The 27987-nt window shown below is 42.2% G+C and overlaps 1 protein-coding gene across 9 annotated transcripts in view; it reads left to right on the forward strand.

Moving 5' to 3' along the window:
• The window catches only part of SFMBT2 (Scm like with four mbt domains 2), a 297168-nt gene that overhangs the window by 143676 nt on the left and 125505 nt on the right, over nucleotides 1–27987 (forward strand). The window contains exon 1 of one of the 9 annotated variants that reach the window (XM_074405079.1): nucleotides 1706–26927. The exons of 7 other annotated variants lie outside the window; for them this stretch is intronic. In XM_074405079.1, the coding sequence (XP_074261180.1) occupies nucleotides 26861–26927 (67 nt within the window). In that variant the 5' untranslated portion in view covers nucleotides 1706–26860. Of the gene's footprint in view, nucleotides 1–1705; nucleotides 26928–27987 lie in introns of those variants that run through there. One more of the 9 variants, XM_074405080.1, reaches the window with a different exon arrangement.

Consider the following 27987-nt stretch of genomic DNA (forward strand, 5'->3'; position numbering starts at 1 on the left):
GCCTTCTTTTTTACACATAGTCTCACTCCGTTGCCCAGGCTAGAGTGCAGTGGCACAATCTCAGCTCGCTACAGTCTCTGCCTCCTGTGTTCAAGATTCTCCTGCCTCAGCCTCCCAAATAGCTGGGATTACAGGCACCTGCTACCACACCCAGATAATTTTTGTATTTTTAGCAGAGACAGTGTTTCACCATGTTGGCCAGGCTGGTCTCGAACTCCTGACCTCAGATGATCCACCTGCCTTGGCTTCCCAAAGTGCTGGTGTGAGCCACTGTGCCTGGCCAGGTCTGTCCTTTATGCATGGTTTAGCTGTAATACCTTTGTCCTTCCAAAGAGCTATAATCACAGAAAGGCTGGGATAATAAACCAACATTGTATACCAAGTGTACTTGAGCTGTAAATCCCAGAGATCGTGTCATTGTTAAGGCATGTTACAGGTAGCGCTCGTTCATTCTTCCGGGATCTCTTGTTTGGTTTGTATAGCTGCCTGGCAGTTCGACATTTAGATTTGCCATTTCATAGCAGTAATGCAGTGGTAGACTTGTTGCTGTTAATAATGCTTTGTGGGTTTTTCTGTAACTTGTACATAAGTGAGCAGATTTAGTCATTTTACGAGGCAGCAAGTGGAAATAATGGAACGGTCTGGTGTCACATTTTGAATAGCACTGTGTCATCTGCCTCCCATTTAAGGACTTGCCCCTCTGTTTTCTGTCGAAGGAAAATGCTAGTTTAGATGTAAGAGGAAATCCTAATGTACAGTGATTCTAAATTAGACTCTCACGGAATGTTCTGACTAGGGAGCGTTTGAATCAGTAATAATTTCAATAGGGGTTAGTGCTATTTTTCCATTACTTTTTAAAAATGACAAAAGTAACTTGAAAATAGCATGTAGATAAATATATAAGGTAAAATGTGAAAGTCCTCCTTCCTCTCCCCACTTCAAACTCACTTCTTGTAAATAACTGCAGAAAAGCTGTGCGTTTTTCTGGATATTATCCTATTTCTATAAAGATTCTCTTATGAAGGTATTTTTACATTAGAAATTTAGATGAGAAAAGTAGTGTTGTGCGAAACACACAGTCCTGAGACAAGTTCTTTTCACTCAACCATCTTACAACCTGGCTGGACATGGTGGCTCACACCTGTAATCCCAGCACTTTGGGAGCCGAGGCAAGAGGACCACTTGAGCCCAGGAGTTCAAGCCCAGCCTGGGCAACGAAGTGAGACCCCCATCTCTAAACAAAACAAGAAAGCAAAACAAACAGAGCACTCCAGTCATTTATTTGGCTGGGTGTGGTAGCTCATGCCTGAAATCTCAGCACTTTGGAAGGCCAAGGTAGGCCTGGGCCTTCAAGATCACTCAAACCCAGGAGTTGGAGACCAGCCTAGGCAACATGGCAAAACCTTGTCTGTAGAGAAAATGCAACAACTATCCAGGAGTGGTGGCATGCACCTGTAGTCCCAGCTACTTGGGAGGCCGAGGTGGGTGGATTGCTTGAGCCTGGGAGGTTGAGGTTGCAGTGAGCTGCGACTGTACCACCTTATTTCACTTGCTGCTGTGCAGCATGGATGTGTGACATAATTTATTTAGTCAACGTTGAATATTATATTTGCCCCTTCTGAGTTTTTACCATACACAGTGCAATTGTATTGTAGAACAATACAGTTGAAAACAATTGTATTATATTTATTATATAAATAATGTTATGTATTATTATATGTAATAGTTATATATTATTATGTATAACAGTTGTATTATATCGTGTATAATACAATTGGGAACAATTACATTATCCTCTCTGGGTTTTGAAATTTGTTTTCTTCATCACTTGTAAGATGTACAGGTTCTGGGCCCAGCATCTTGCATGGAGGTGATGGGTCTGTGAGGATAATGCTGCTGGGTATGCTGGCTGCAGGTCAGATTTGGGAGCAGAACTCGGCGCTGTATTTAGTTTAGTTCACCCAAGGTGGGTGGAGCACCCCCATCTTATCATTGCAGTCCTTCGGCAGAGCCAAACCTGGAAGCATCCCCAATCCCAGAAAATCTGCCTAGTTTTTACTCAAATGCGGTCTCTCTCCTTCTGGAATTAGGTTATATCATCTGTTTACCTGGTAAGTAATTAAAATCTCAGTTTGAGGGCTTTGTAATTAACCAAAGGGGAAAAAATAACTCCAGCATAACTTTCTGTTTTGAAGGGTTCAGTAAACACCATTGTGATTTGCCGACGCCCCTTAGGAAGACCACTAATAGCTATAAACGAAACAGACCATTAAGCTGAGGACAGAGGTCTCCAAGCAGCCGCAGACTACTGCTTTGCTAACTATTGATGGGTATTTATGTGAGCATGTGCAGTTAAAGCCCCTGTGAGTGGGTTAAACATGAGGCTGTTTCTGGCTGGTTGTCCAGTATGTGGGATCTAAAGCAAAATTTCTGGATTCTCGTAATTCTCTTTTCCTCTATTTTATTCTGTATTTTACTTCTGGCTTCAGCATTCCTGTTCCCCCTCACCTGCGCTGCTTCTGGTGCTTTATTTCTGCCTGGTGAGGATGTAGGTAACGGTCTGCTGGACTCATCACATGCTCGTGCTGTTCACCAGTTGGTAGTCTGGCTGCATTGGGTGGTGGCCACGACTCCCTGGGACCTCCAGAGCCCGGTTGATACTGTTACTACTCCTGCAAGCTTATGGCTTATGCCTTAAGATCATGCAATTTTTGTTAAGTGCTTAGAAAAAACATTCTGGGCCAGGGAAATGAAAAGATTTTTAGTCTGTGTCTTCTAGCGTGAAAAGAAAGAATTTCAGTGAGTTACAAATGACCTTTTCAGGAGTTGTTGCACAGGCCTTTCTTCAGCTGCCCACTAACTCCGGCACTTCAGTAACCCCCCGTTTTTTAGAGGCATTAAAAAGGGCTGTGACAAGTGTAGTTACAGCAGATAAATTTAGCTCATGTGTCTTATCTACATAATCTGATTGTAATTTATACATCTTCAGCCTAGATAAAGGAAAGCCATTTCTTATTACCAAATTTTTCTTTTTGTCAACATGATGTGAGTAGGATATTGACTTTAACTGAAGGGTGGTGATTAATCATAGCAGCTTGCAGGGAGATCATTTACTGCTCTGTGTAGCTGAAGGACTGCTGGCAGAGTTGTAAGTCAATCAAGATAAACCCAAGTGGGTTAGTCACTCTTGAATGACGATGGAGGATGTGATAGATTTATTAGCCAAGTTCTCCCTTAAAAATCACTTTACATTCTTAGCAGGTGAATTTACAGATAGAAAAATACCGAGTCGCCGTCAGCGGAAGAATCTGTTAGTTTGCAAAGTAGAGGATAGCCATGGAAATGTCTCAGTGAAAGATGAACTGCTGAGATAGACATCGGAAATGTTTAGCTCTAGATTAATCTTGTTAAGTTCAAAGAGGGCAATTATGTTCTTAGTAATTCAGGTGCTTGATAGACTAGGGAGAAGAGATTTGTTCTGTGTACAATTACATGGATTGTATAATGGGATGTCTTAAGATTTAGAATGAAACTGTTTTTGTTTTTGTTTTTGTTTTTTTCCTGGGGAAACTTTGTAACCCTGGCTGATTTTTTTTTTTTTTTTTTTTTTTGAGATGGAGTTTTGCTCTTGTTACCCAGACTGGAGTGCAATGGTGAGATCTTGGCTCACTGGAACTTCTGCCTCCTGGGTTCAAGTGATTCTCCTCCCTCAGCCTCCTGAGTAGCTGGGATTACAGGCATGAGCCACCACACCCAGCTAATTTTTTGTATTTTTAGTAGAGACAAGGTTTCACCAAGTTGACCAGGCTGGTCTCAAACTTCTGACCTCAGGTGATCCACCTGCCTCGGCCTCCTAGAGTGCTGGAATTACAAGCGTCAGCCACTGGCCCTGGTCCTGGCTGACATTTTTTATACATGAAGTCTTTTTGTCAAACCCATCTATTTCCTCTGCAGAGCTAATATGTAGTCAGAAAATGCATAGCAACTTCATATGAGCCTCAGCAAAAGAAAATTCCAAAGAAGATCCATTTAGGAAGAAAAAAATCAGGCAGACTTTGCCAAAAGTAAATGTCAGTGATTCCTGAGTTATCCACTCCTTTCATCAATTTCGTCACTATTTTTTTTTTCATTAGGACAGATAGAGAATGGGTTACTGTCTTAAAATGTTTAGATGTACCCTTTATCACTGTCTGTTTCTTTCATTGCTTTGGGAGGTAGGACAGCAATAATGTCCACCTTTCAGCTCAGGAAGGCAAGTGCCTTGGCCATGGGGTATGCTAACCATGGCATGAGATCCCAGCAGTTGGAACCAGCATCTTGGGATGTGGAGTTCTCAGTGCCTGGCATTTGCACCTGGTTTTGCATCTTGTTCCAGTTTGGGCGTTTCCTCTCTGGCGTGGAACAGCATGATGTGTCCTTGTCGGAGAGGTCTTTCTATGTACAGAATCAACCTGTTACATTTGGCTAGACAGCTGTTGCATCAAGTTACTATAGATCAGGAGTCCCCAAACTTTTTACACAGGGGGCCAGTTCATTGTCCCTCAGACCATTGGAGGGCCTCCACATACTGTGCTCCTCTCACTGACCACCAATAAAAGAGGTGCCCCTTCCTGAAGTGCAGCGGGGGACCAGATAAATGGCCTCAGGGGGCTGCATGCGGCCCGCAGGCCATAGTTTGGGGACACCTGCTCTAGATGTTTGAAACTGTTCACCACGTGCTCTGTCTAAACCGGTGGTTCTCAACAGAGGAAGATTTTGCTCCCCAGGTTATATTTGGCAATATCTGGAGACAAGTTTGGTTGTCACAGCTGGAAGGAGTATTATTGGCGTTAGTGTGTAGGGGCCAGGGGTACTGCTAAATATCTGCAGTGTACAGGACCATCCCCAACAGCACAGAGTGATGTGGTCCAAAGTGTCAGTAGTGCTGATGCTGTTAAGAAACCTTGGTCTAAACTGGAGCCATATCCGGGCTTGCTAAGGGCATATATAGGTCTTTTGGTCTTTACTGGGTTTTCTGGCTGAATTGTCTTTGGGTTTTCATTGTTACAGACACCCGCCTCCTCCTCCTCCTTTTTTGGAAGGGTTATTATGGATGTAAGTGGCTGTATGTAGGACACTTAATGAATTACTATTTTAACACGAGAGTAAGGCATGGCTATATGTTTTGTCGTAAAAGTGTAGTAACAAGGGCAGGTCCCAGGAACCTCGATAGCCGCTGCAACAAACAGGTCAACAGATCTCAGGGCCTGATGCTGTGATGTTTAATTTTGTTGGTTCTGTCACAGTCCAGTGTGAGGGACAGACAGCTCTTCCTGTACACCCCCATTCCGTGCACCAGCTATCTGTCCTGGGGCCCTGCCATCTTCATCAGGCCATGTCCTCCTCTGCGTTCTGCTGGAGATAGGAAAGAAAGAGCCTGGAGAAAGCACAGCTTCACTTTCCACAGGCGAGAACCAGCCTTGTGGCTTTCACCCAGATGCAGCAGACCTGGGCAGTGTGTACCTGGCTGATGAGACTATAAATCTCTGACATGGATTATGTGAACAGATATTGGTCAGTCAACAAATGTTTATGCAGCCCCTTCATAACAGTGACAAAGATTGATGTCTTGCTCAGGCAGTCAGGCAGAAGGAGGTCCCCGTTTCTTGTAGGGAGAAGGTGAGCCCTTTGCTCTATGCTGTTCTTCAACTGATTAGATGAGGTCCATCCACACAATGGAGAGCTATCCGCTTTACTCAGTCTACGAATTCAAATGTTAGCAGAAACACCCTCACAGATGTACCCAGAATAATGTTGGGCCAAATATCTGGGCACCCCATGGTCCAGTCAAGTTGACACATAAAATTAACCATCATGGCCTTTAAATTTGAGGATGCTTTCACATGTTTTCTGGCCATTTGGATATTTGTTTCTGGGAAGTGCTTAAGTGTCTTTGCTCATTTTTCTTTTTTCTATTGATTTGTAGTTCTTTATTGATACTACATTAGTTGTGTGTTGTAAAATCGGTTGATCGTTTGCAGTGCAAACTTCTGTAGTATGAGGGAGTTCACATGTAGCTGGTAAGTAGAGCATTCATGTCTGTGTAATGTAAAAGTGGGCCCAGTTTCCCTGTAGCTTCCCCAGCGTGTTAATGTTTTGCATCAAACAACAGCCGCTGATCACCAGCTACCTTAGCACAGCTGAAATGAGTGAGCTGCAGGGGCACCAGGACTGTCACACTGCCATTCACCTCACAGTCTTCCTGTTGGCAACCTTCGGCCATATGCTTTTTCTGGGAAGTTTTATGTCCCCATCCTCTCCATTCTTGGACATTTGTCCTTGTCCCCATTAATGTAGTGTTCTCAACCCTTCCTTATATTTCTCTCCAAGAAGTGACCTCCACCTTTCCATTTTATTTTTTTTAAGGAAAAGGTCTAAATTACTTTAGTATTTGTTAGATATGTCACATGTCTTTTAAATAGGTGCTAAGTTTTTGCTGTTTGTTTTTTGAGATGGGGTCTCTCTCCATTGTCCTGGAGAGTACAGTGGTGCGATCATAGCTCATTGCAGCCTCTACTTCCTGGGCTCAAAATGATCCACTGACCTCAGCCTCTTGAGTAGCTGGGACTGTAGGCATGTAGCACTAGACCTGGCTAATTAAAAAAAAAATGTTTTTATGGAGAGGGAGTCTTGCTCTGTTTCCCAGGCTGGTCTCAAACTCCTGGACTGAAGCAGTCCTTCTGCGTCAGCCTCCTGAGTCTCAGGTATCATAGGCACGAGCCACTGTGCCTGGCTTACATGCTAATGTTATGGTTAGGATTATTACTATTTTTGTAAGTTACGTGGCTTTGAGAATCCTTCCCTAAACCTTAGTTTTCATAAGCTCTCTTATTTTTAGTTCTCAAATTTGCAAAATGGGACACTTTTCAGGAACAGATATATTATGGCAGAAATGCTTGCTTTTAATAGTTTGCAGCTTGTAGTTTTGTTTTCTTTTTAATGACTTTTTAGTAAAGGGACATGCTTAATTTTACAAAGCTGATTTTATTGATCTTTTGTGCTTTCCGTGTCTCTAATAAGAAATCTTTTTCTCTTCCGCATGGATAGCAAAAACGTATTCTCCATTCTTGTTCTCCAACAGCTTTGTAGTTTTGCCTTTCACATGTAAGTCCTTAGTTCAACTGGAATTAACTTTCATGTAGAGCAGGTGGCAGGAGACTTACTTCATTTTTCTCCATATGGATAAACCAGTTGTCCCAGACCTTTTATCAGAAAGGCTGTTCTCTCCCCACTGATATATGGTGCCAGCTCGAACCATTAATCAGGTTTGTCTATTTGTTTGACTTCTCTATTTCATTTCATTTCATTACTTTGCCTGTTCTCTTTATCAATACCGTATCTTTAAAGTTGTTTTCGTATGATTGCGTTTGCCATCTGTATGGTAGTGTCCCTAGTTTGTTGGTGTTCTTGAAGGGTATTTTGGCTCTTCTTGGGACACTTTACTTCCACGTAATTTTTAGAATCAGGTTATCTAGTTCTACAAAGTGAATATGTTGGGAATTGGATTGGAATGATGTCAACTAGATCATTTTAAGGAAAATATACGTCTTTGTAATACTGAGTTCTCTAATCCATGAATATGGTATATATTTCTTTTGTTTCAATTTCTTTTATGTATTTCTATAAAGCATTGTAGTTTTCTTTCTTTTTTTTTTTTTTTTTTGAGACAGATTTTCACTCTTGTTACCCAGGCTGGAGTGCAATGGCACTATCTCGGCTCACCACAACCTCCGCCTCCTGGGTTCAGGCAATTCTCCTGCCTCAGCCTCCTGAGTAGCTGGGATTACAGGCACGCACCACCATGCCCAGCTAATTTTTTGTATTTTTTAGTAGAGACGGGGTTTCTCCATGTTGACCAGGATGGTCTCGGTCTCTTGACCTTGTGATCCACCCGCCTCAGCCTCCCAAAGTGCTGGGATTACAGGCTTGAGCCACCGCACCCGGCCGTAGTTTTCTATGCAAGCATTTTCTACCTTTTATAAGATTTATCCTTATATATTGTATGTGTTTTAAAGCTTAGGTAAATGGTATCTTTTAAAATTTATATTTTTCTAAGTGCTGTTTGTGTGAATATTTTTGTGTAAATAGACTTAAAGGAATGAAATATTTGCTACCCATGGTTATCAGGGATGCTTTGGCATGAGGATGGTGGCTTGGTGATTTTAGCTATTGCCTCTCTCCCCGTACCTGATATAAATGACTTGTATTTCTAACTTCAGCTGGTGTAGTAACACACTAATTGATCATCTAGAAGTTGCTAGCATTGCACAGAACATCCTGGAGCAGGGACAATGTTTTCTGTTTTCCTCGTCATTTGTCATATCATTTTCTCTTTTCTTCCTTTTTTTCCCCTTTTCTTGGCTTCATCTTCTGTATCACTTTTTTCCCATGTTATTTGCTATTTGTGGCATATATTATTTTTGTAAATGATTCTTAATTCTTTTAAAGCATCCTTGATTTGGTGAATTACAGGTATTATTTTAATCCATCATATCCCACTCTTCTGGAAACTCTGTAGTGGGGGGTTAGCGAACTTCTGTAAAAGGCCAGATAGTAAATATTTTAGGCTTTGTGGGCCATCTGGTTCCTGTTGCCACCACTCAGTTCACTGTTGTGGCATGAGAGCAGCCGCGAGCAATACATAAATGAATGAGCATGGCTGTGATCCAATCAACTTTATTTACGGACACAAAAATTTGAATTTCATACAATGTTCGTATGTCATGAAATACTGACTTTCTCAACCATTTAAAAACATGAAAAACACACTTGGCTTCTAAGCCTTGCAAACAGAGGCAAGTCAGTTGGGGGGATTTGGCCTTAAAGCCACGCACAGTTCACTGAAGCCTGCCGGAGAGCACCCTGTGTGTGCCTCTAACTGAATACTCACTACACACACTTGTCATTGACTGGGGCGTTGTTAATGCTTTCTTTTTGACCCCTATGAACATAAATTGAATCTTCGTAACATTAAGGTACAGGTATGGTTTAATGATAGGCCGTCTTTCTAAGTCAGTTGGAAAATGAATCAATTTTAAGTTGATCAGAAAGACTTAGAGTTGTATCAAATATATGTAACACTGAAGGCTAATTTCTTTCAAATTCTGCTTAGACTCGTGTTCCAGTATTTGGGGCAACCTGTAGAGATGGTTTTGTTTCACTTCGCCACGTCACTCCTGCTGCACTCTGAATGAGGAAGCAGGGATTTGGAAAGCTTAAGCGATTTCAGTGGAGTCACAAAATGTGTGGAACTTGGAACATAACCAGTTCAATCCAGTGCCATTCCTACTATTATCGCATTGTCTCTCCTGCATTCTTACAGATAATTTGAGTCTTCCAAAGGGCAGACCTTTGCTAAGTCAGTGGTGCAGTATTGATGAGGCTGCCTCAGACTGCCAGTGAGGTATCTGGTTTTCCCATTTTCTGTCTGGGTGATCTTTCTTCCTGGCTAGACTGGGACCAGTTTTCCCGTTTCCTTTCATCTTGCCTACCATAGTGGTGCACCTTGGGAATATTTCCTTGTTCAATGCTTACTGAATACTCTGCCAGCCAGAGACAGCTTGCTAGGGGGCTGGAGGGAGGCCCAATAAAATATCATCCCTGTTCTCACAGGAGTGGACAATATAGAGGAGGACCCACAGGTACTTAACTAATAATGAGATACAGGAACTCAGGGAGGGAGACACTGCTGAGTTCTTGTTTGAGGATGGAGAATGCTGATATAAAGGAGCTTAAATATCATTTATAGAACATAGCACACTGGCTTCAGTGCTGATAGGCTGTCATTTAATCATCAGGCCAAGTACTTTGCATGTGGAAAGGAGAGAACTACAGATGATGGTGCCTCTCTAACTGTAGGTTGATTCTCGAAGGTATGTTTTTGAGATTCAGTAGTTACCTGAGTAAGTTGCATGGGTAGAATTTTTTGCAATGCATTTTATCACAGTTTTGCTAAAGGAACTTCCGGTTTAATACTTCACTAATGAACACAGGCACTCTTTTTGTAGAAGGAGAGGGCCTCTGAGCTAGGAGCTGATGCTCCTGTTGTCACTCCTGAAGAGAAAAGCGAAGAGGGTAAGTCCGCTGGTCCTCCTGCCCTGCTGTTTCTGGAGCCTCTCCTCCCACGGGTGCAACTGACCTGTTTCTTCTCACATACTCTGGAGGTAACAGACATGGAACCTGTCTCCTTCAGGCACAGGGTGGGACCTGCCTTATTCCCAAATGTAAATTTAGTAGTATTTTGGTACCTGTGGTGTTTGTCCCTCATCTCTGTCCAGACAAGAGATTTCCTTCTCCTTTCCTGGGTTTGTTTTTGACATGACTCTCTGGAGTCAGAAGTTTTCTCTCTGATGGACAGCATCAATAGGATCATTAGGCATAGTTCAAATCGTATTCTGTATATTTCATATCTGTGGAGCCTAAGGGCCTGGCCAGCCATTCCTCACTGAGCGATTGTTACCCAAATGAGTTCGGGAGTTCTGACACTCATTTGTTAAAGGTCCCTTGGAACATAATTCGTTTGTTAAGTTAGGGAATCCTTATAACCATAATGAGAAAACCAAGCCCTTTAGTGAGTGTGTTAGTCCATTTTTTCTCTGATATGAAGAAATACCCAAGATTGGGTAATTTATCAAAAAAAGAAAAAGAGGTGTAATGGACTCACAGTTCCACATGGCTGGGGAGGCTTCACAATCGTGGTGGAAGGTGAAGGGGAACAAAGGCACGTCTTACATGGTGGCAGGCAAGAGCGCATGTACAGGGGAACTCCCCTTTATAAAACCATCAGATCTTGTGAGACTTATTCACTATCACAAGAACAGCATGGGAAAGACCCACCGCATGATTTACTTACCTCCCACCGGCTCCCTCCAAAGGCACATGGGAATTGTGGGAGCTGTGATTCAAGATGACATTTGGGTGGCGACACAGCCAAACCATGTCAGTGAGTGATTTGCTTGGGTTCATTCTGTTTCACTGCTCATTGTACTGAAGAGCTGTCTCTGTGGCCCACCTCGCCCATGCACAGAGCACTTCCCCAATCACGGGCTCCTGCCTTTCAGCTGGCACCTGCTCTCAGGCCTCGCAGGATCCTCAGTAACGTGCAGGAAGGGAAATGAGAGGAAAAGACAATGAAATAATCTCTGATTTTCTCCACTCCTATGTGCCTAACTTCTTATGTGGTCAAGCAAGATAAGTTTCTATCCAGCATAAATATGTGTGTCTGCGTTTACATCCCTGCTTACAAAATCATTCTAACACAGCAGTGAAATGTTGCTTCTGCCTTTTTCTTCATGCAGAAATCATTTTAAAGAAATAAGAATTTTGATGAGGAGTGGTTATCAAAAGGGGCGTTTCGGGCTGGTTAAATCTCAGTAGTTTATTTTATTGGGGTTATCGAAATGCTGGATATACTGACAAAAAGCACCAAGAGCTTGTGATTATTGAGTAAGTGAAATAAAGGTTCTGGTTAGATTGTCTAAATAAGGCCTTATTTTATCACACCACCCTTTCTTTCTCTCTCAAATCTCAGATTACCCCTTCTTTCTGTGGTGGAAAGAATAATGGTTGCAAAATGAGTAGGAAATTTATTTCTCACTATTCATCTGACATGATTTGTTTGCTTTACATGAGTTGATGAATTACTGCTTCTAAGGCTGACATAATCATTTTTATTTTATTAAACAACTATAAATTTCATCTAATACAGTCTTAGTGTTAACAGTAAGAAAACCGTAAGTTAATATCTGCTATATTTCATTGCTTAAAAATAATTGTTAGTAGTAAAGCTTCATTTTCACAAACATAATTTGATCTCATGTAATTGATAAAAGAAAAATTCAGGGAATTTGTTCAGGGTCTGTTTACAACTGACATTTTTCAAGAACTGCCACATGCAATAATCTAAATGCATTCTGTTTATGAAATAAAGTAGATAGAACTTATAGTCAGCACTCAAAATGAATTATTGACAGCTGCAGGTGTAGCCTTTGTATTTACATATACTAACTCCTTTGCAAAGTTTTTATTGAAATGTTTTAAATGTTCTATGATAGTGTTTTTGATTTGTCTGTTTGAAGAATCATAGAAGACAAAACCTTAGGAACTTTACTTATTCTGTTTCCCATTCTGTTATTGATAAGAAAGAAAAGGAGAGAGAGAGAATGAGGGATTCAGATATTCAAATATACCTCTTTTCATTACTACTGGTGCTTACAAGCCAAATGCAGCTTGTATTTTAGGCACAGGGATTGCTCAGCTCCACCTACACTGAGGACGGAAAGGCATGCCATAATTTTTGTTCTTTCTTGACAGTTTTTCTTTAATAACAACCTGATTTATGATGTTGAATCACGATTCTTGCACTTTGGAATGCTGCTTGTAATCAATCACTTTTACTAGACTTTCTTTCTCATAAAAACAAGAATCAAGCCAGTTAATTGCTCAGGCATGCATCTCTGCTTACAGCATAGTCATGGAAACCCTGGCTTGTCATGTTTAGAACTTCCCCTGAATTATGCCGAGGGTCAGGGGTTGATGCCACAGCCATGTTTGGAACTGTGAGCTCCCACTTTGCTCTCCAGCATGTGGAGTGACATTTATTCTCTTTGTGGCTAACTAGTTAATTTCCACAGCATTGCTCTGGAAGCAAATACTGTGACTGGGACAACAGTAATATTTTGAAGATGAATTCAGACTAGAAAAACTGAATTTGTTGCTGAACTATTTCAGCTACATGAGAGAGGCGGGAGAGTGCCTTGTCTTATCAGCAGACGAGTAACTGTCTGGTTGTAGGTCATACAGGGACTTTGGGAAAAAGGAAGGCAGCTGTGGACACAGGCATGAAGATTGAGGTTGGAATTAAGAGGGCATTTTCCACAAGTGGAGAAATGAAAGCGAGTTATCAAGGTAGGTCATGGAATTCCCTGCCGGAGGATTTCGTGTTGTTTTCTGCTGTTACCTGGTTGGAATTGTGGGCCTATGACTGGGACGCTATTGAGGCTTATGCTAGTCTCTGTGCTTCCCTGAGTCCTTAACTCCCCTGTCCCTTTGGGTCAGTGGAGGTTCTAGTCTGCATAATGATACTAGGTTAACTCCTGAGGTCTCCCACCCCAGAATGATTTTTTAAAAAATTCTAAACCAGTGATATTTTCCCCCCCATTTGATAGTCTAGAGTCATGCAGTTAGCCTCCGTTCACTTTTGGCAGCCCCAGGAAAGGCCGGGATGGGGACTCCTAGCATTTGTAGAGCAGCATGGGACTCACATTTGTCTCACATGGGACAAGTGTCAAGAAATACCAGTTTTTGCATCTTAGAACAGCAAATGGCCCTCCTTGGAAGCTACAGCTCCTCCCCTCTCACTGCAGTCTCTGGTGTGGCCTGTGGAGGCACCGGAGATTCTCCTGGCTGGTGTTCTACAACTTCACTTGTCCTGGGTCGTGCCCGCACTGCCTCAGTACAGCGCACGTCTCTAACTGCTGATAACCAAGTGTACAGATACAGCCCGGGCCCTTTCACGCTCGCGGGCCTCTGTGCCTGGACTTGGTTCCAGTCCCTTCTGGGAGGCCTCCATCCCCGGGTTTCCTGAGCTCTTTCACAAGTTCAGGTTTTCTTCATTCCTCACTTGATGATTGGAAGAGCCACTTGACCCAGCAGCCTTTCTGTGGCATCTCTCTTTTCAGAACGATCCCTGTTGGGGGACGGGTAACGCGTCCATAGTGTCTTGCTAGTTACTAGTGTCTCAGGCTGATTTGCTCATGACATAAAGGCACTAATAACTGCCTCTCGCTGATTTGCACACCACGTTCTTTATACTATTCCCTTCTCCAAGTCTTTTGGCTAAGGAACTTCTGTTCCTTGAAGGCACAGTTCTCACACTGCCTCTGTCAGGAAGCATCCTGCCCCCGGCCCCAGGGCTTCCACAGTATCTGGACTTCAGTCCCTCCCTCTCCGAGTTACCTGCTTACCTTCCTGTCTTCCTTGTGGAACTTCTTGAACATAAGGACTGTGTCTTAATGATCTTTATTTTCTCTCCAATATCTGGACTTTTGTGCCACACAAAGGAAAACAGTTAGCCTGTGTGTTTCCAGTGGAAGCAATTTATCACCTTTCTAACCGTATAATGGTAGATTCCAGAGAGTCTAAGCAGCTCTCTTGGAGTTTGCAGCTAATAACAGAAATAGTCCAGAAAGTCGTTTAACCTTTAATCCAGTGTTCTGTCCCACTAAATATAAAACATTCTTAAAAATACATTTGTGCCTTTGCCAAGTGTTTATTGGATTTCTGCTCAGTGCCAGAGACTATGCCGGGCCCAAAGGAGAAAGTCTGAACAAGAGTAGTGCTTTTCCATTCTCACAGAGTGCTGTGGGCTGTCAGAAGCAGAGGGAACAGCTGGGCAGATACTGTGATGTGTGACATGGGAGGGAATTCCCAGGCTGGGTTGGTGGGCAGGCATTGAGGAGGGTCTTTTAAAGAATGTGTTAAGGAGACAGTGTAAAATGCAGGCACGCTGAATGAGAAGCCTGAGTGTTGACCAGGAATGTTGTCAAAAGACACCTTGGAAGCTGGAGTGAAAGACTCAGGCCCCATGAAATGAGAGTGGGAGTCCAACATCCATCTGTTGGAGATGGCTGTTGTACCCTGGGATATGTGTAATTCAGTGTGAATGTAGCCTGCTTAGTCTCTTTTAGTCTTTTTTTTTTTCTTTATTTCTTAAAAAAATTGGATACATGGTGAAACGTGCAGGTTTGTTACATAGGTTACATGTGCTGTGTTGGTTTGCTGCACCTGCCGACCCGTGCTCTAAGTTCCCTCCCCTCACTCCCGATGCCCCAACAGGCCCTGGTGTATGTCATTCACCCCTCTGTGTCCATGTGTTCTCATTGTTCAGCTCCCATGTATGAGTGAGAACATGCGGTGTTTGATTTTCTGTTTCTGTGTTAGTTCGTTGAGGATGATGGCTTCCAGCTTCAATCATGCCCTGCAAAGGACGTGATCTTATTCCTTTTTATGGCTGCATAGTATTCCACAGTGTTTATGTGCCACGTTTTCCTTATTCAGCCTATTATTGATGGACATTTGGGCTGATTTCATGTCTTTGCTATTGTAAATACTGCTGCAGTAAACATATGTGTGCATGTGTCTTTATAGTGGAATGATTTATATACCCAATATATGCACACACACACACATATACACATACATACACACGTACACATACATACCTACACACAAAGGAATATCAATCATTCCACTATAAAGACACATGCACACATATGTTTAATATATAAATAAATGGGATTGCTAGGTCAAATGGTATTTCTGGTTCTAGATCTTTGAGGAATCACCATACTGTCTTCCACAATGTTTGAGTTAATTTACAGTCCCACTAATGGTATGAAAGTGTTCTCATTTCTCCACATTCTCTCCAGCATCTGTTGTTTCCTGACTTTTAATAATCACCATTCTGACTGGCATGAGGTAATATCTCCTTGTGGTTGTGATTGGCATTCTCTGACGATCAGTGATGTTGAGCTTTCTTTCATATGTTTGTTGGCCATGTAAATGTCTTCTTTCGAAAAGTGTCGGTTCATATCCTTTGCCCACTTTTTGATGGGTTTGTTTGTTTTTTTCTTGTAAATATGTTTAAGTTCCTTGTAAATTCTGGATATTAGACCTTTGTCAGATGAGAAGATCGCAAACGTTTTCTCCCATTCTGTAGGTTGCCTCTTTACTCTGATGCTAGTTTCCTTTGCTCTGCAGAAGCTCTTTAGTTTGATTAGAACCCGTTGATCAATTTTGGCTTTCATTGCAATTGCTTTTGGCTTTTTCGTCATGAAGTCTTTGCCCATGCCTATGTCTTGAAAGTTGTTGCCTAGATTTTATTCTAGGGTTTTTATGGTTTTCGAATAAGTGCCATGTGGCACTGTGAAGAATGTATATTCTGTTGATTTGGGCTAATTTTTGTATTTTGTAGTAGAGACGGGGTTTTATCACATTGGCCAGGCTGGTCTTGAATTCCTGACCTCAGGCGATCTACCTGCCTTGGCTCCCAAAGTGCTGGGATTACAGGTGTGAGCCCCCATGACCAGCCCACAGCTACATTTTAATGTAATAATATTTTCGATGCAGCAGTTGTTTGTAATCTTTTTGGGGTCATGGAGTTCTTTGAGAATCTGATGATTCCAATGAAGTTCTTGGAAGAGGTCTTAGTCACTCTCACACACACATACACACTTATGCACACACACATATACACATACACAAATACATACATGCATACACATACATATGCATACACACACACACTTCACAGCCTTGTATTTCATTGTATGGGCTTGTGAACCCCGGGGAGCCCATCTCAGACCTGTTGATGCGTTAAGAATCTGTGCTTTAGAGGAGGCAATAACTGATCAGACTGAGACTTCAGGAGTGGGCCTGTCTGGAGCTGGGGAACTGGCCTGGCCATTGGGCTTTTGGGTAAGTGACATTCCCACAGTTCACCTGTGGTGACCTAGGATGGAGAGTCTGAGCATCCGTTGGACTAGATCACATGCACAGGGTGGAGGTCTCAGTCTCTCTGGGGATTGCTCAGGACAGCACGTGGGGAGTGAGACCCTGAGGAGAGGTGGGAAGAACGGAGTGTGTTGACCAGTTTTCTGCTCCCTGGTTTTACCCCGCAGAGGCTAGTTATTAGGGGGATTGCAAGAGACAGGGTCTCTCCAGTTGCCTGGAATTCCAGTTATTGTCTGATGCAAAAGTCTCGCGCTCATTGGCGAAGGGCAAGCTGCAGTTGGTTGTGTGTGAGGGCCTCTGGGTGCTGGACAAGCAGCCAACAGCAGTACGATCACCTCCCGGCCTTATCCATGAACTTTCCTGAGGGCAGATTCTGCCTTTGTGCAAAAGTGAGAGCCCCCTGGGTTGAGAATATGAATCAACCCATGGCGCTCCCACTGTGGAGGTGCTGGGGGTGCTGATAACAGGGTGTGGGAGGCAGGCACGGCTTGCAGACACTATCCTCACATGTACAGGTGTTGAGAGGCCATGTTTTCACTCGAGTCATACTCTTGTGTGTGCTGAGTGTGTATGTCGTCGTGAAGCAAAAAACTATATAATGAATTCATAATTTAACACTGAATTCAGTTTTCTCTTCATATTTGAAGCAATTATATGGCTTTGGTAATTGTCTGGCTTTCGTTTCAAAATTTTAAAGTGTAGCATTAATGAAAATCTTTCCAGCTAGTTTTTAAAATTGACTTGTTTCTCTGCAGTAGCTCATCAGAATGGTTGGGGTTCGTTTTACCTCCACCCCTCGTGGCCTCTCGTCCTCTTCCTACTTCTCTTCCTCCTTCCACTCCACCTCCCCCTCCTTTTCTCTGTCCCCCTCTTCCTTTATTTAGCTCTGAGCCCCTGCCCAGCTCAGAGCCGAGAACTTCTTGTGCATGGTTATTTCACTTCGTGTTCAGGTGGCCCTACCAGCTGGTCCAGCTAGTAGGCTTGTTTTACAAGTTAAGAAGCCCACCTGGAGAAGTTAGGCGGCCTTTCTGATGTCACACAGCCAATGTGGGTGTAGCTGGGACTCCAACCCAGGCAGTGCCATCTGGAGCCTGACATTTCCCATGTTTTGCAACTTTCTAAGTGATTGCAAGGTCGTCTCAGTCTTCCTTCTGTGCACCTTCAAAGATACTACCTGCAAGAGCTGTCTGATGACTGACTCATTGCTGTTTCTCCTTTTCTAGGAGTGTTTTTGTTCTTTTTGCCTGCTGAATCTTTAGAATAGTAATGGTAAGACAGTGTGTTAGGATTCACCACAGAAATGAACCAGTAGAATGTGTCTGTCGATACTCTCATGACTTTGGAGGTGCGGTGAGTCTGAGTTCTGACTAGGCAGTCCGGCAGGGAGGAGACTCAGGAAGGGTTGCAGCTTGAGTCCAAGACCATGTGCTTTAGATCCAGGAAGAGCTGCTGCTGTGATGGAACCTGGAGGCTGCCTGCTAGAGGATCCCTTCTTGCTCAGGGGAGGTCAGTCTTTTGTTCTAGCCTGGCCTTCAGCTGATTGGATGAGGCCCACCCACATCAGGGAGGGCAGTCTGCTTTACTCAAAGCCCAGCAATTAAAATGTTAATCTCACCCAAAAGCAACCTGCCAGAAAAATCTGGAGTAGGATTTGATCACATAGCTGGGCGTTGTGGCCCAGGCAAGTTGACATGAAATTAACCGTCATGGACAGCAACCTAAATACTGTTGAACAGGAGGCCAGCTGATTGTGTCAGATACAGAAGAGCATGTTAATGTAAACTTTCTGCATGCTTGTATCTTTCTCATAGACCTAAAGGGAATACTAGGAAAAAGTTTGAATGGAAGCTCTCTTGCTTCAGGAAAGAAAGTAACTTTACAGGAAGAATTAAGTCAAGTATGAAAAATAGAGTGAGACCTGGGAAGGTAAAATCTTTAACAAGCAAGTGTCTTATTCCATTGAACTTAGAGCCCTGGACCTGTGCGATATGTCAATACAGTCTTGACAGTTTCTCTGCAGAGGGAGCTGATAAAAGAACTAAGATTTTTTTTTCTTTTTCTTGTTTTTTTTTAAGTGGAGAATGGAAGAAAAGTGGCTGACTCTTTGGAAGGGGATTCTTTAAAAGCAGGAAATGTTTTAAGCAGGAGCGGTAACATCTATGAAAGTGAGCTATTGGCAGCTAGGGAAGGATTACGGAAAACGTGCAAGAATGAGAGATTCCATATTTTATTGGATAAAAATCTTTAGCCAGCGAACAGTGATAAGGTGTGAAATTTCATCCGATAGTTTTAGAGGTTATTTATTTAGTAGACTCTTAAAGATACCTTGCAGGGTAGTGTGAGTTGTGTGCATTGAGAAAGTTGTAAATAGTTTCCATCTCTATGGCTTTTCTTTTGCAAATCCTGGTTGTTTGTGCTGAGTTATTCTTGGGAAAGTCAGAGAAAGCATTAGGTCACTTGGGATTAAAGTCCTGTTGTGTAGTACCTTTAATCTCTGGGTATTTTCTTTGTCTGAAATGAACAGTATTAGTGTTACCTAATGGGCTAGTCATGCATCAGAGAACTCCAGAAAAATATTAAATGTGTGTCTTTACCACATAACATCCTAAGTGCCAAAACACTTAAATGGACTAATCCCTGGCTTTCTAGGTTACACGTACTGAAACAAACATTGTAAGTGATAATTCACTTATGTTAGCAGTTACAAACCATGCAAATACAAAAAAAAAAAAAAAAAAAAAAAAGAAATGGCAGTATGTTTGTGATTGCTCATGGTATGCTATTGAGTTAAATCGTATTTTAATGAAACGTCTATGCCAGGCATCCCCAAACTACAGCCCGCGGGCCGCATGCGGCCCCCTGAGGCCATTTATCCGCCCCCCCCCCGCACTTCAGGAAGGGGCACCTCTTTCATTGGTGGTCAGTGAGAGGAGCACATTATGTGCTCAGACCTCCAATGGTCTGACGGACAGTGAACTGACCCCCTGTGTAAAAAGTTTGGGGACGCCTGGTCTGTGCAGTGAATCTTTATGGTAACAGTGGCTCTTAATCTGAAATCAGCAAGTTGTATGTCATCAAAAGATTGGTGAAACAGATACAATTTCTAAAGCCAATTAAATCTGCCAGTCTTTCCTTCCTGTGACACAAGTTTGTCTGTGACCTACTAGTTGTTGGAGGTGTAACCTACTGGTTATTGGCCAGTTGTAGGAGGTTTTGGGTGCATGGTTTTGGACACAGTGGGCATGGGTGGTCCCAGCCTCCTGGAGTGGACAGCCAGATGAATACTGTAGACAAAGGAACACAAACCTATAACAAGTTATGTTAAGTCTATGAAGGGAATGCGTTTGGGACTAGGGGAGAGAACGTTAGTGTCTCATGGGTCAGGGAAGAGCAGTGGCGAGGGACGACTGAGCTGGCGAGGTGCTGATGGGGAGAACTGGAGGAGGATGCTTCCATGCAGAAGGGAGAGGGTGTGTGCAGAGCCCATCATGGGGCCCATTCAACGAGCAGGTCTCAGAGACAGTGAGCTGGAGAGCAGTGCACACACCTGGAGAGGAAGGCACCAGCTCCTAGAAGACCTGGAGCCAGCATGTGGAGTTGGAGATTTATTCTAAGATCCAGTGGATGTGGAGTTAAAGATTTAGTCTAAGATTCAGTGGCTGGGTGATGTCTCATTTCTCTTTGTAAAAGATTCACTCTGGCTGCTATCAACCAAGTTAGAGCTACGCTATATCTAACAAAGAATTAACAACTGATATATATCAAGGGCTGTAAACCTCATATAAAGAGATAAGTCTATAGACACACACACTCTCTCTCTCTCTCTCTCTGTGACACACACACACACACACACACACACACACACACACACATCTCTCATACCCATTCTCCACCAGCTGGGGAGTACATTGAGGATGTTGAGGCTGGCTTACCTATCAAGGACAGTAACTACTAAGACTTTCACTGCTTTGACGAATCCTCCAATGCTGGCCTTCTGGCCAAGCGTCTGTGATTTCATGTTGTTGGAGCATTCGTCGTGTTTCTGGGAATTGTAGCTTTGTCTCAGTTTGCCATGGTTGAACCAAGAAAGAAGGCAGATACAGACTTTTACAAGAATTATAATTCTATGGAAGATTTTGAGGAGATGAAGGAGGCTGGTATCTTTCAGAATGCAATGTGATTTTGGAATATAAGGTATTTCTTTGGGTTGAATTACCTGGAAGTTTGTCACAGACCTGTGTTTCTGAACTATGAAGCATGGATATGTGGGCAAGAAATAGTTTCTCTTGATAAATAAACCACTAACAAGTTAAAAACAACGAGTCTATAGGGAAACGTATACAGGGAATGTGAATAGGCAGTTCCCTGAACGGAAACCTGAATTGTCATAGTTTAATGATACCAAACAGCACTGATGATGAATAAAACAAAAAAAGCAAAGGAAAAAGTTGCATATGCTACAGACTGGTGAAAATTTAAGAAGTCTGATGATATAAAATACTCTCAAGGACAGAGAACACTGTGGGTGATGAGATTGTAAGAATGACTTCGGAGAGCGGTTTGCCGGGAACTAGGAAGTCCTTTGCTGCTCTGCACCTAGGAATTAATTTTAAAGTGGCGGTGTTACCAAAAGTAACCCTTGGAATTAATTTTAGAGTAGCAGTGTTACAAAAATTAACCAGCTAACGTCAGATCTAACCTCTCCCTGAGCCAGACTGGAGCATAGCTCTGTAGGAGTCTGGTTTGCATTCTGAGCTTTACGATGATCTCACGGATGCTGTTTTCCTTTCTCTGTGCTCTTGTGCATAAAATGAAAAAGAAAAATTCGGTTTGGATGTGGAAGGAATCTAGACCACAGGAACTGCTGAATGATGTGTCATGCAAATTAAAAACTAAGTAGGTAAATAACTGTGCGGAAACATTCATGCTGATGTGAGCACCGCACACCATCTCCTCACTATTGATCTGTCTTCATAAAAAACATCCACCAGCGACGGTGGTGACGATCTCCACGCACAGCATACCCTGCTGTGTTATGAGTGTTATTTGCCAAGTTTAACTGGAGAGGTTGCATTTTACTGCTGTGTAACAAGTGATCAATTTTATAAGAATGCAAGGAAAGGGAATTTAAGGTAAAAATGGATTGGATTCCTGTGACAGTTTACCCTGGACATTATTTTCTGTAAGAGATACTTCATTTTGGTACGAGTTTGCAGGTGTTTAAGATGTGGTTGTGATGACAAAATTACCATTAGTATCCAAGTTAGGGAGGGAAAATAAGACATTAGAAGGCTATTAAGGATTACTATGCTCCAGAAGGAATTTTTACTCTAATTATAATTTTTCAAATTAGTGAAATATTGCTATATGATTTTATGCCTGTGATCATAACTTTATATCCATAACTTGTTGTACAGGTTCACTAAAAGTTAATGTTGTTTTACTTTACTTTTATTTTATTTATTTATTTTTTTTGGGACACAGAGTTTCACTCTTGTTGCTCAGGCTGCTGTGCAATGACACAATCTGCTCTGGCTGGGATTACAGGCGTGAGCCACCACACCCGGCCTATTTTTATTTTTATTTTTAAATAAGAGACAGAGTCTCACTGTGTTGCCGAGGCTGGTCTCAGACTCCTGTGCTCAAGCCTTGATATCCCAGTACTGGGATTACAGGCGTGAGCCTTTGCATGTGGCCTCTAGAAGTTAATTTTGGATTGTAGGAAATTGTTAGCCTATAATGGAAACAACAGTTTAAAATATTTTACATATGCTTTTCTCCAAACAAACAGTATTAAATAAACATTTGAATGAATCCTAAATATTCTTTGGGTGACATTGCATTATCAAAGAATACTTACTTTTTACCAGGATTGATACTACCTGAGTAAAAAGTGTTAGGAAGTTTAAATTTATTTTGTCATTTAATTCTCATGGTTGCCTAATGAAGTTGTTGTCATTAAAAATCATGTATGATTCTGTAGTAAGCTAATATCAGCCAATGGCAACTCTCCTAGGCTCATTTCCAGCAATGAAGAAAATCCTAAGCAATGAATAGAAAGAATGTTAGGTAACAAAGGCCTTTTTAAGGGTCTGCAAAAAGCCTGTCTACAGTTTTAATGATTGTGGCATAAATATTAAATATTCAAATGATGTGGATTATTATTCCAAGTTTCATACTACTTGTTTTTCTCCTTTCATTCTAATGTCATCACTGTCAGAGGGCTGTGTCATTTGCTTCCAACAATTCTCATGTAAGTCAAATCCTATTTTTTTTTTTTTTTTTGAGAGGAAGTCTTGCTGTATTGCCCAGGCTGGAGTGCAGTGGCGTGATCTTAGCTCACTGCAATCTCCCAGGTTCAGGCAATTCTCCTGCCTCAGCCTCCTGAATAGCTGGGACTACAGGTGTCTGCCACCATACCCTGCTAATTTTTGTATTTTTAGTAGAGACGGGGTTTCACCATGTTGGCCAGGCTGGTCTTGAACTCCTGGCTTCAGAGGATCTACCCACCTTAGCCTCCCACAGTGCTGGGATTACAGGCATGAGCCACTGCAGCCCGCCTAAATCCTATTCTTTACAACAAAATGATACTATTTCGTTTCTTAATCATACAAGTGTATTTTTACAACTGAAAGAGTCTTGAAAGGTTGAAATGAAACTTGTCCTCCCAACAGTTTCTATATGACAGGTACTAAGGAGTATGTGTATGTGTAAGTGTGTAATTTTTCTGACATTCTTCATAACTTATATCTTCATCTGGGTTACATTCATTATTAAAGACAGCAATACTCTTATCTGTATGTTTGATCCCCAGTAGTAGGTAGCACTAGGAGCTTTTCAATCCTGTTGAATCACTTTATGATTTATCCTTTTGTTTGTAGGAACAATCTAATTTGAACCCTATATGAAAAATTAATGTAGGTTCTCCTTTACAAATCTCCAAGGGAAAGAGCTCTGTCGTCTTTTTTCCTTAATAGTAAGAGCAAGTGCTTCCATTTATCATTCAAAGTCTACTGTTGCCTTCTTTTTTTCTTTAGCAAAATCAGTGTTAAAAAAATCTTCTGAGAAGTCAAAGGCTGCTACCTGACATCCTGTTGAGAAGGATCAGTTCTCCTGTGAGCTAGGAGGAGTTTCAGTGGATATTAAGCACTTTTATTTATCTCTTTTTCCTGCAGAGATCCCATTAAAAGGATAGTGAAAAAATAAAAAAAATACATAGATCAACAACACAAAGAACTGAAAGGCCACCAGCATGGAAAAGGGATTTCATAATGTTTCCGGCAGCCTGGAAGCTGATGAGGCTCCGTGACTACTAAATTATTGTGGGGGCTGCGGCTGGGGAGTCTCACCTTGGAGACTCTGAATGCCAGGTGGGTGGGAGTCCCATGTGGGGCTGAAAATCACTCAGTTCCGTGGGATGCCTGTAGTAAGATCACTTCATGGATTCTGTCCTCCTTCTACCCCTGCCATGGATACAACCAAGGACTGGAAACCAGATATTTATCCCTCTGCCTCATCTCTGAAGAAATGCACAGAATTGTCTCGGGAGACCCCCTGATGCTAGTTTGGAAGGCAGCTTCTTAGAAGGGGAACCATCCTAATGGCCCAGTCTCTGAGTCAGACCCCTCTGCCCAGGACACCGGCCTCTCTGGGGTTTCTGTTGTCTCGTTTTTAAGTATGATGCATGACCATGATTGCCCAGATACTCCAGGAGAGCTCCTGATCAAAGAGGGCAGGATGAAATGAAGAAATAACAGCCCCCAGGAAGCAGAGAGGACCCAGGAAATAGGGGAGGAGAAACAACTCTCGTTCCCATATTGAAAGGTTTTGCAAAGGACGTCTTGTTAAACAAACAAACAAACAACTTTTAGAAGGAAGGAGCTACCAGAATCAAGAAAGAACCAATGCAAACCCAAACTGTGACCCACAGAAGTAACTCAAAGAAGGGTTGATTGGAAGTAAATTCAGAAAATTGCCCAGAAAGACAGGGAAAAATGATATATCCTGTGTGTCTAAATGCTAGCACATAGGGATGGTACTCAAACTCCCTTCCAGTGGGCTAGAGTGGGTGTGACTGAAAATGACCTTTCTCTTTGTAATTACTCTCCCCATCTCTCAGAGAATGGGTAGGCACAGTGTGGCTGGTCTCAGACCTCTCAGAACAGACCTGTCTGTTCTACTGTGATGTGGGAATGCATTGAGGAGCCTGGGCTGGCAGTATTTGTCATCCTGATCCCGGCAGGGGTCTCTTTGTTCATGATCTGCCTGCATGGGCAGCCCTGATGGAGGGCTTTGTACACACAACCCGATCTACACTGATCACGTCCCTGAGAGGTGGCCCGGTGTCGGACTCTATGTGGGTGTGCACTTGATGGGGCTCGAAATCCAACATTAGTGGTGTTTTCCCAAATTGTGAAAAAGTGATGCTAATCTTCTCCCTTTATCTGGGACTCAATTTATAGATAGCTTGCTTGCTTTTTCTTTTTTGACAGACATGGTCTTACTCTGTTACCCAGGCTGCAGTGCAGTGGTATGATCATAGCCCACTGCAGCCTCAAACTCCTGGGCTCACACCATTCTCCTGCTTCAGCCTCCCAAGCAGCTGGGACTACAGCCACCCACCACCATGCCCAGCTAATTAAAAAAAAACAAAAAACAAAAAACAAAAACAAAAAAAACTTTGTAGAGATGGGGTCTTGCTTTGTTACCCAGGATGGTCTTGAACTTCTGGGTTCAAGTTATCCTCCTGCCTCAGCCTCCCAAAGTGTTGGAATCTTGAAAGAGAAACGTCCTGCAGAATAAAAGTTTATATTTTTAAAATATCTACTTAGAAGTTTAAGTCATCACACTGAGCAGTACCAATTAGTTTCCATTCCAGTGAATTCTAAGGAATTACAAGACAACTTTTATGGTACCAGAATTTAACTGACTTAATCAGTGGTTAGAATAACTCCGCGGACTAGGAATTGTAAATTGATTATACTTAGTTTTTATTTTATGGCAGTATTTATTGTCATAGGTTTATGGTACATTTGAAAATCGAGAGCTAAATGTTGAAATAGTTTTTCTTGTAAAATAGCAAGATTCTTGAGAATGTTTCTTTTCTATTTTTTTAACCTAAGGTGGTCTGTATACTCTTATGGCTTTATAGATACATCCTCTATGGAGAACAATTCATTTAGATATTCTGTGGCTCATAAAAGGATGCTTGAGTCTTGTGCAGACACATGTAAAGGAAAGCTATGGGACCTCTGGAACTTGAGGCTTGCAGGATGTAAATGTCAGAGCTGTCCCTAGTGTTCCCTTGCTGTGACTTTGACAATTTAAATTTCAGCATTGTGTGGTGACTTCATAGGGTGCTTGCCTTTTTTAAAAATTTTCACTTAAATGTTAACTTGAATCATATGCATGTTAGAAAGAACCCTGTGGAAAATAGAACTTTCTTCCAGGAGTGGTTATAGACGTCTTGTGTTAGGCACAAGACTGTTTATCGCTGGATTATAATAATTGTTATTTTTCCTAATGAGATATGAAATGCTTATTTATGGGATACAGTTGTATATTCTGTTCTAATCTTGAAACTTATGTGAGTCGTTTTCATATCTCCATCATGCCTGCAATTTAAATTGCTGATTTATCTGTTTGCAAAAGCTTCGGAGAATCAGAGATTCTACTAGAGAGATTCCGTGTGAGATTGGGCTCTGAACACTTGGGGGGTTAAGGCTGTTTCCAGCTTTTTCTGTGAACTTGGGCAAGAGTTAGTGAAGAAGAAGCATGTATTCGCATTGTTAGGAGGAAACAGTAAATGAAAGATCTTCGCAAAGCATAAGGTGAGTACAGATTTGAGTTCATTTGGCTTTTTTGTGTTTGCTTTTGTCTCAGTGACCCTAGCCACAAGACGGCTGCTTTTAGAAAGGGTGCAGCATTTGAAAAATGATGACTACATTTATAATGATAGCACAAGAACATGGTTTTATGCTCAGCCTCCCAAAGTGCTGAGCATGCAATATTTTTATATTTGTATTTCTGTGTGAGTATGTGTGTCTGAAATAAGGAAGGTAGCATTTTATTTGAGAAAAAAAATCTAGTGGTAAAAGTGGACAAACAGATGAGTTATTCTTTATTATAAGCAGGTTGGGACTAGGACGTTGCCATCCATGTAAGGGAAAGCTGGAGTCGGCCTTGTTTGCCTCAGTTCCGTGCGTGTTGGTTTTGCTCTTGGTCTGATGATCGTCCTTGGACATGGGTGGATGTTGACTGAGAGGCACGTTAGTGGTTAAGCAGCAGGTCTGGCCACTGCTTAGCTTATATGTTGGTCTCCATTCTACTGGCAGTTCTTCCAGAGCTCATTGGAAGTTTCAATCTGGATATCATAGGTATGAATAATCAATAACCAGCAGATTACAAAAATGTATGTAATAATTTAGTACATGTTTGTAATAAAGCAAGAGCTAATATTTATAAATTTCTTGGTATGTGCCTGGGATAGTTATATTTTATTTGCATATGTCTCTCCTTTAGTCCTCAGAACACCCCTTATAAGCAAAATATTGTTAGCGACCTGACACCTTTGACTGGCTAGGAAAGAGTCTAAGAGAAATTGAGTAAATTATTCAAAGTCATACATCCAGTGATGGAGGAACCCACCTTAGTGCCCAGATCTGTCCCCACCTACTTATGGCCATCTTCCCTTTTGTAGTAATTTCATTGCTTTAGGTTTGAGCCAGAAGGATTGCATCAAGCCTTTGAAGAACCTAAAGAATGCACAAGCCACTTAAATCTTGAACCTTCAATGGGGACGGAGTGAAGTCCTGGTTGGATCCTGGGCTGCCCACATGGAGAGCCTGCTGTGGTGGGTGGGAATCTGGGGCTAGGATCTTGCTGTCATTTCTGCTGACTTTGCAAATCCATCCCTTGGTTCACTGGGAAGGCTCAGGCCCCTCAGGGATGTGAGTTCAGCCCAGTGGAGCCTTTGGAGATCTGTAGCTTGGGAGACATGCCAAGAAGGTTTGCTTTTCACAGGTCTTGGGTTCTAAGCTTGTAGAATGTTGCCCAACATGGCCTGATATTTCTTTTTCAAAAGATGCCTCAAATGCATTCCTTCCTTGTTCACAGGGTTGTCACCCCTGTTTTGGGTCCTCTCACGTTTCTACTTGGATAACTGAAGCAGCCTCAGTTTCCCTGCTTTTAGACTCTTTTCTTGCCATTCGAACCCTTATACTATTCTACTCTTTATCACTTTATAAAGAGATTTCCTGTTTCTTAAATGTCTGTGTTGATTTCCCAAGCTGTCCATAGTTTATTGCTACCAGTCAATATTATTTCCCAGTGCTGTGCACGTGGAGTGTGCCTTAACCTGGCCGTTTACTGTGCAATTGTCCCTTGGGGAATTGGCTCTAGGACCCCCAAGGATACCAGAATTTGCAGATGCCCAAG

Source organism: Saimiri boliviensis, chromosome 8 (genome assembly GCF_048565385.1).
Source record: "Saimiri boliviensis isolate mSaiBol1 chromosome 8, mSaiBol1.pri, whole genome shotgun sequence".
Lineage (NCBI taxonomy): Eukaryota > Metazoa > Chordata > Mammalia > Primates > Cebidae > Saimiri > Saimiri boliviensis.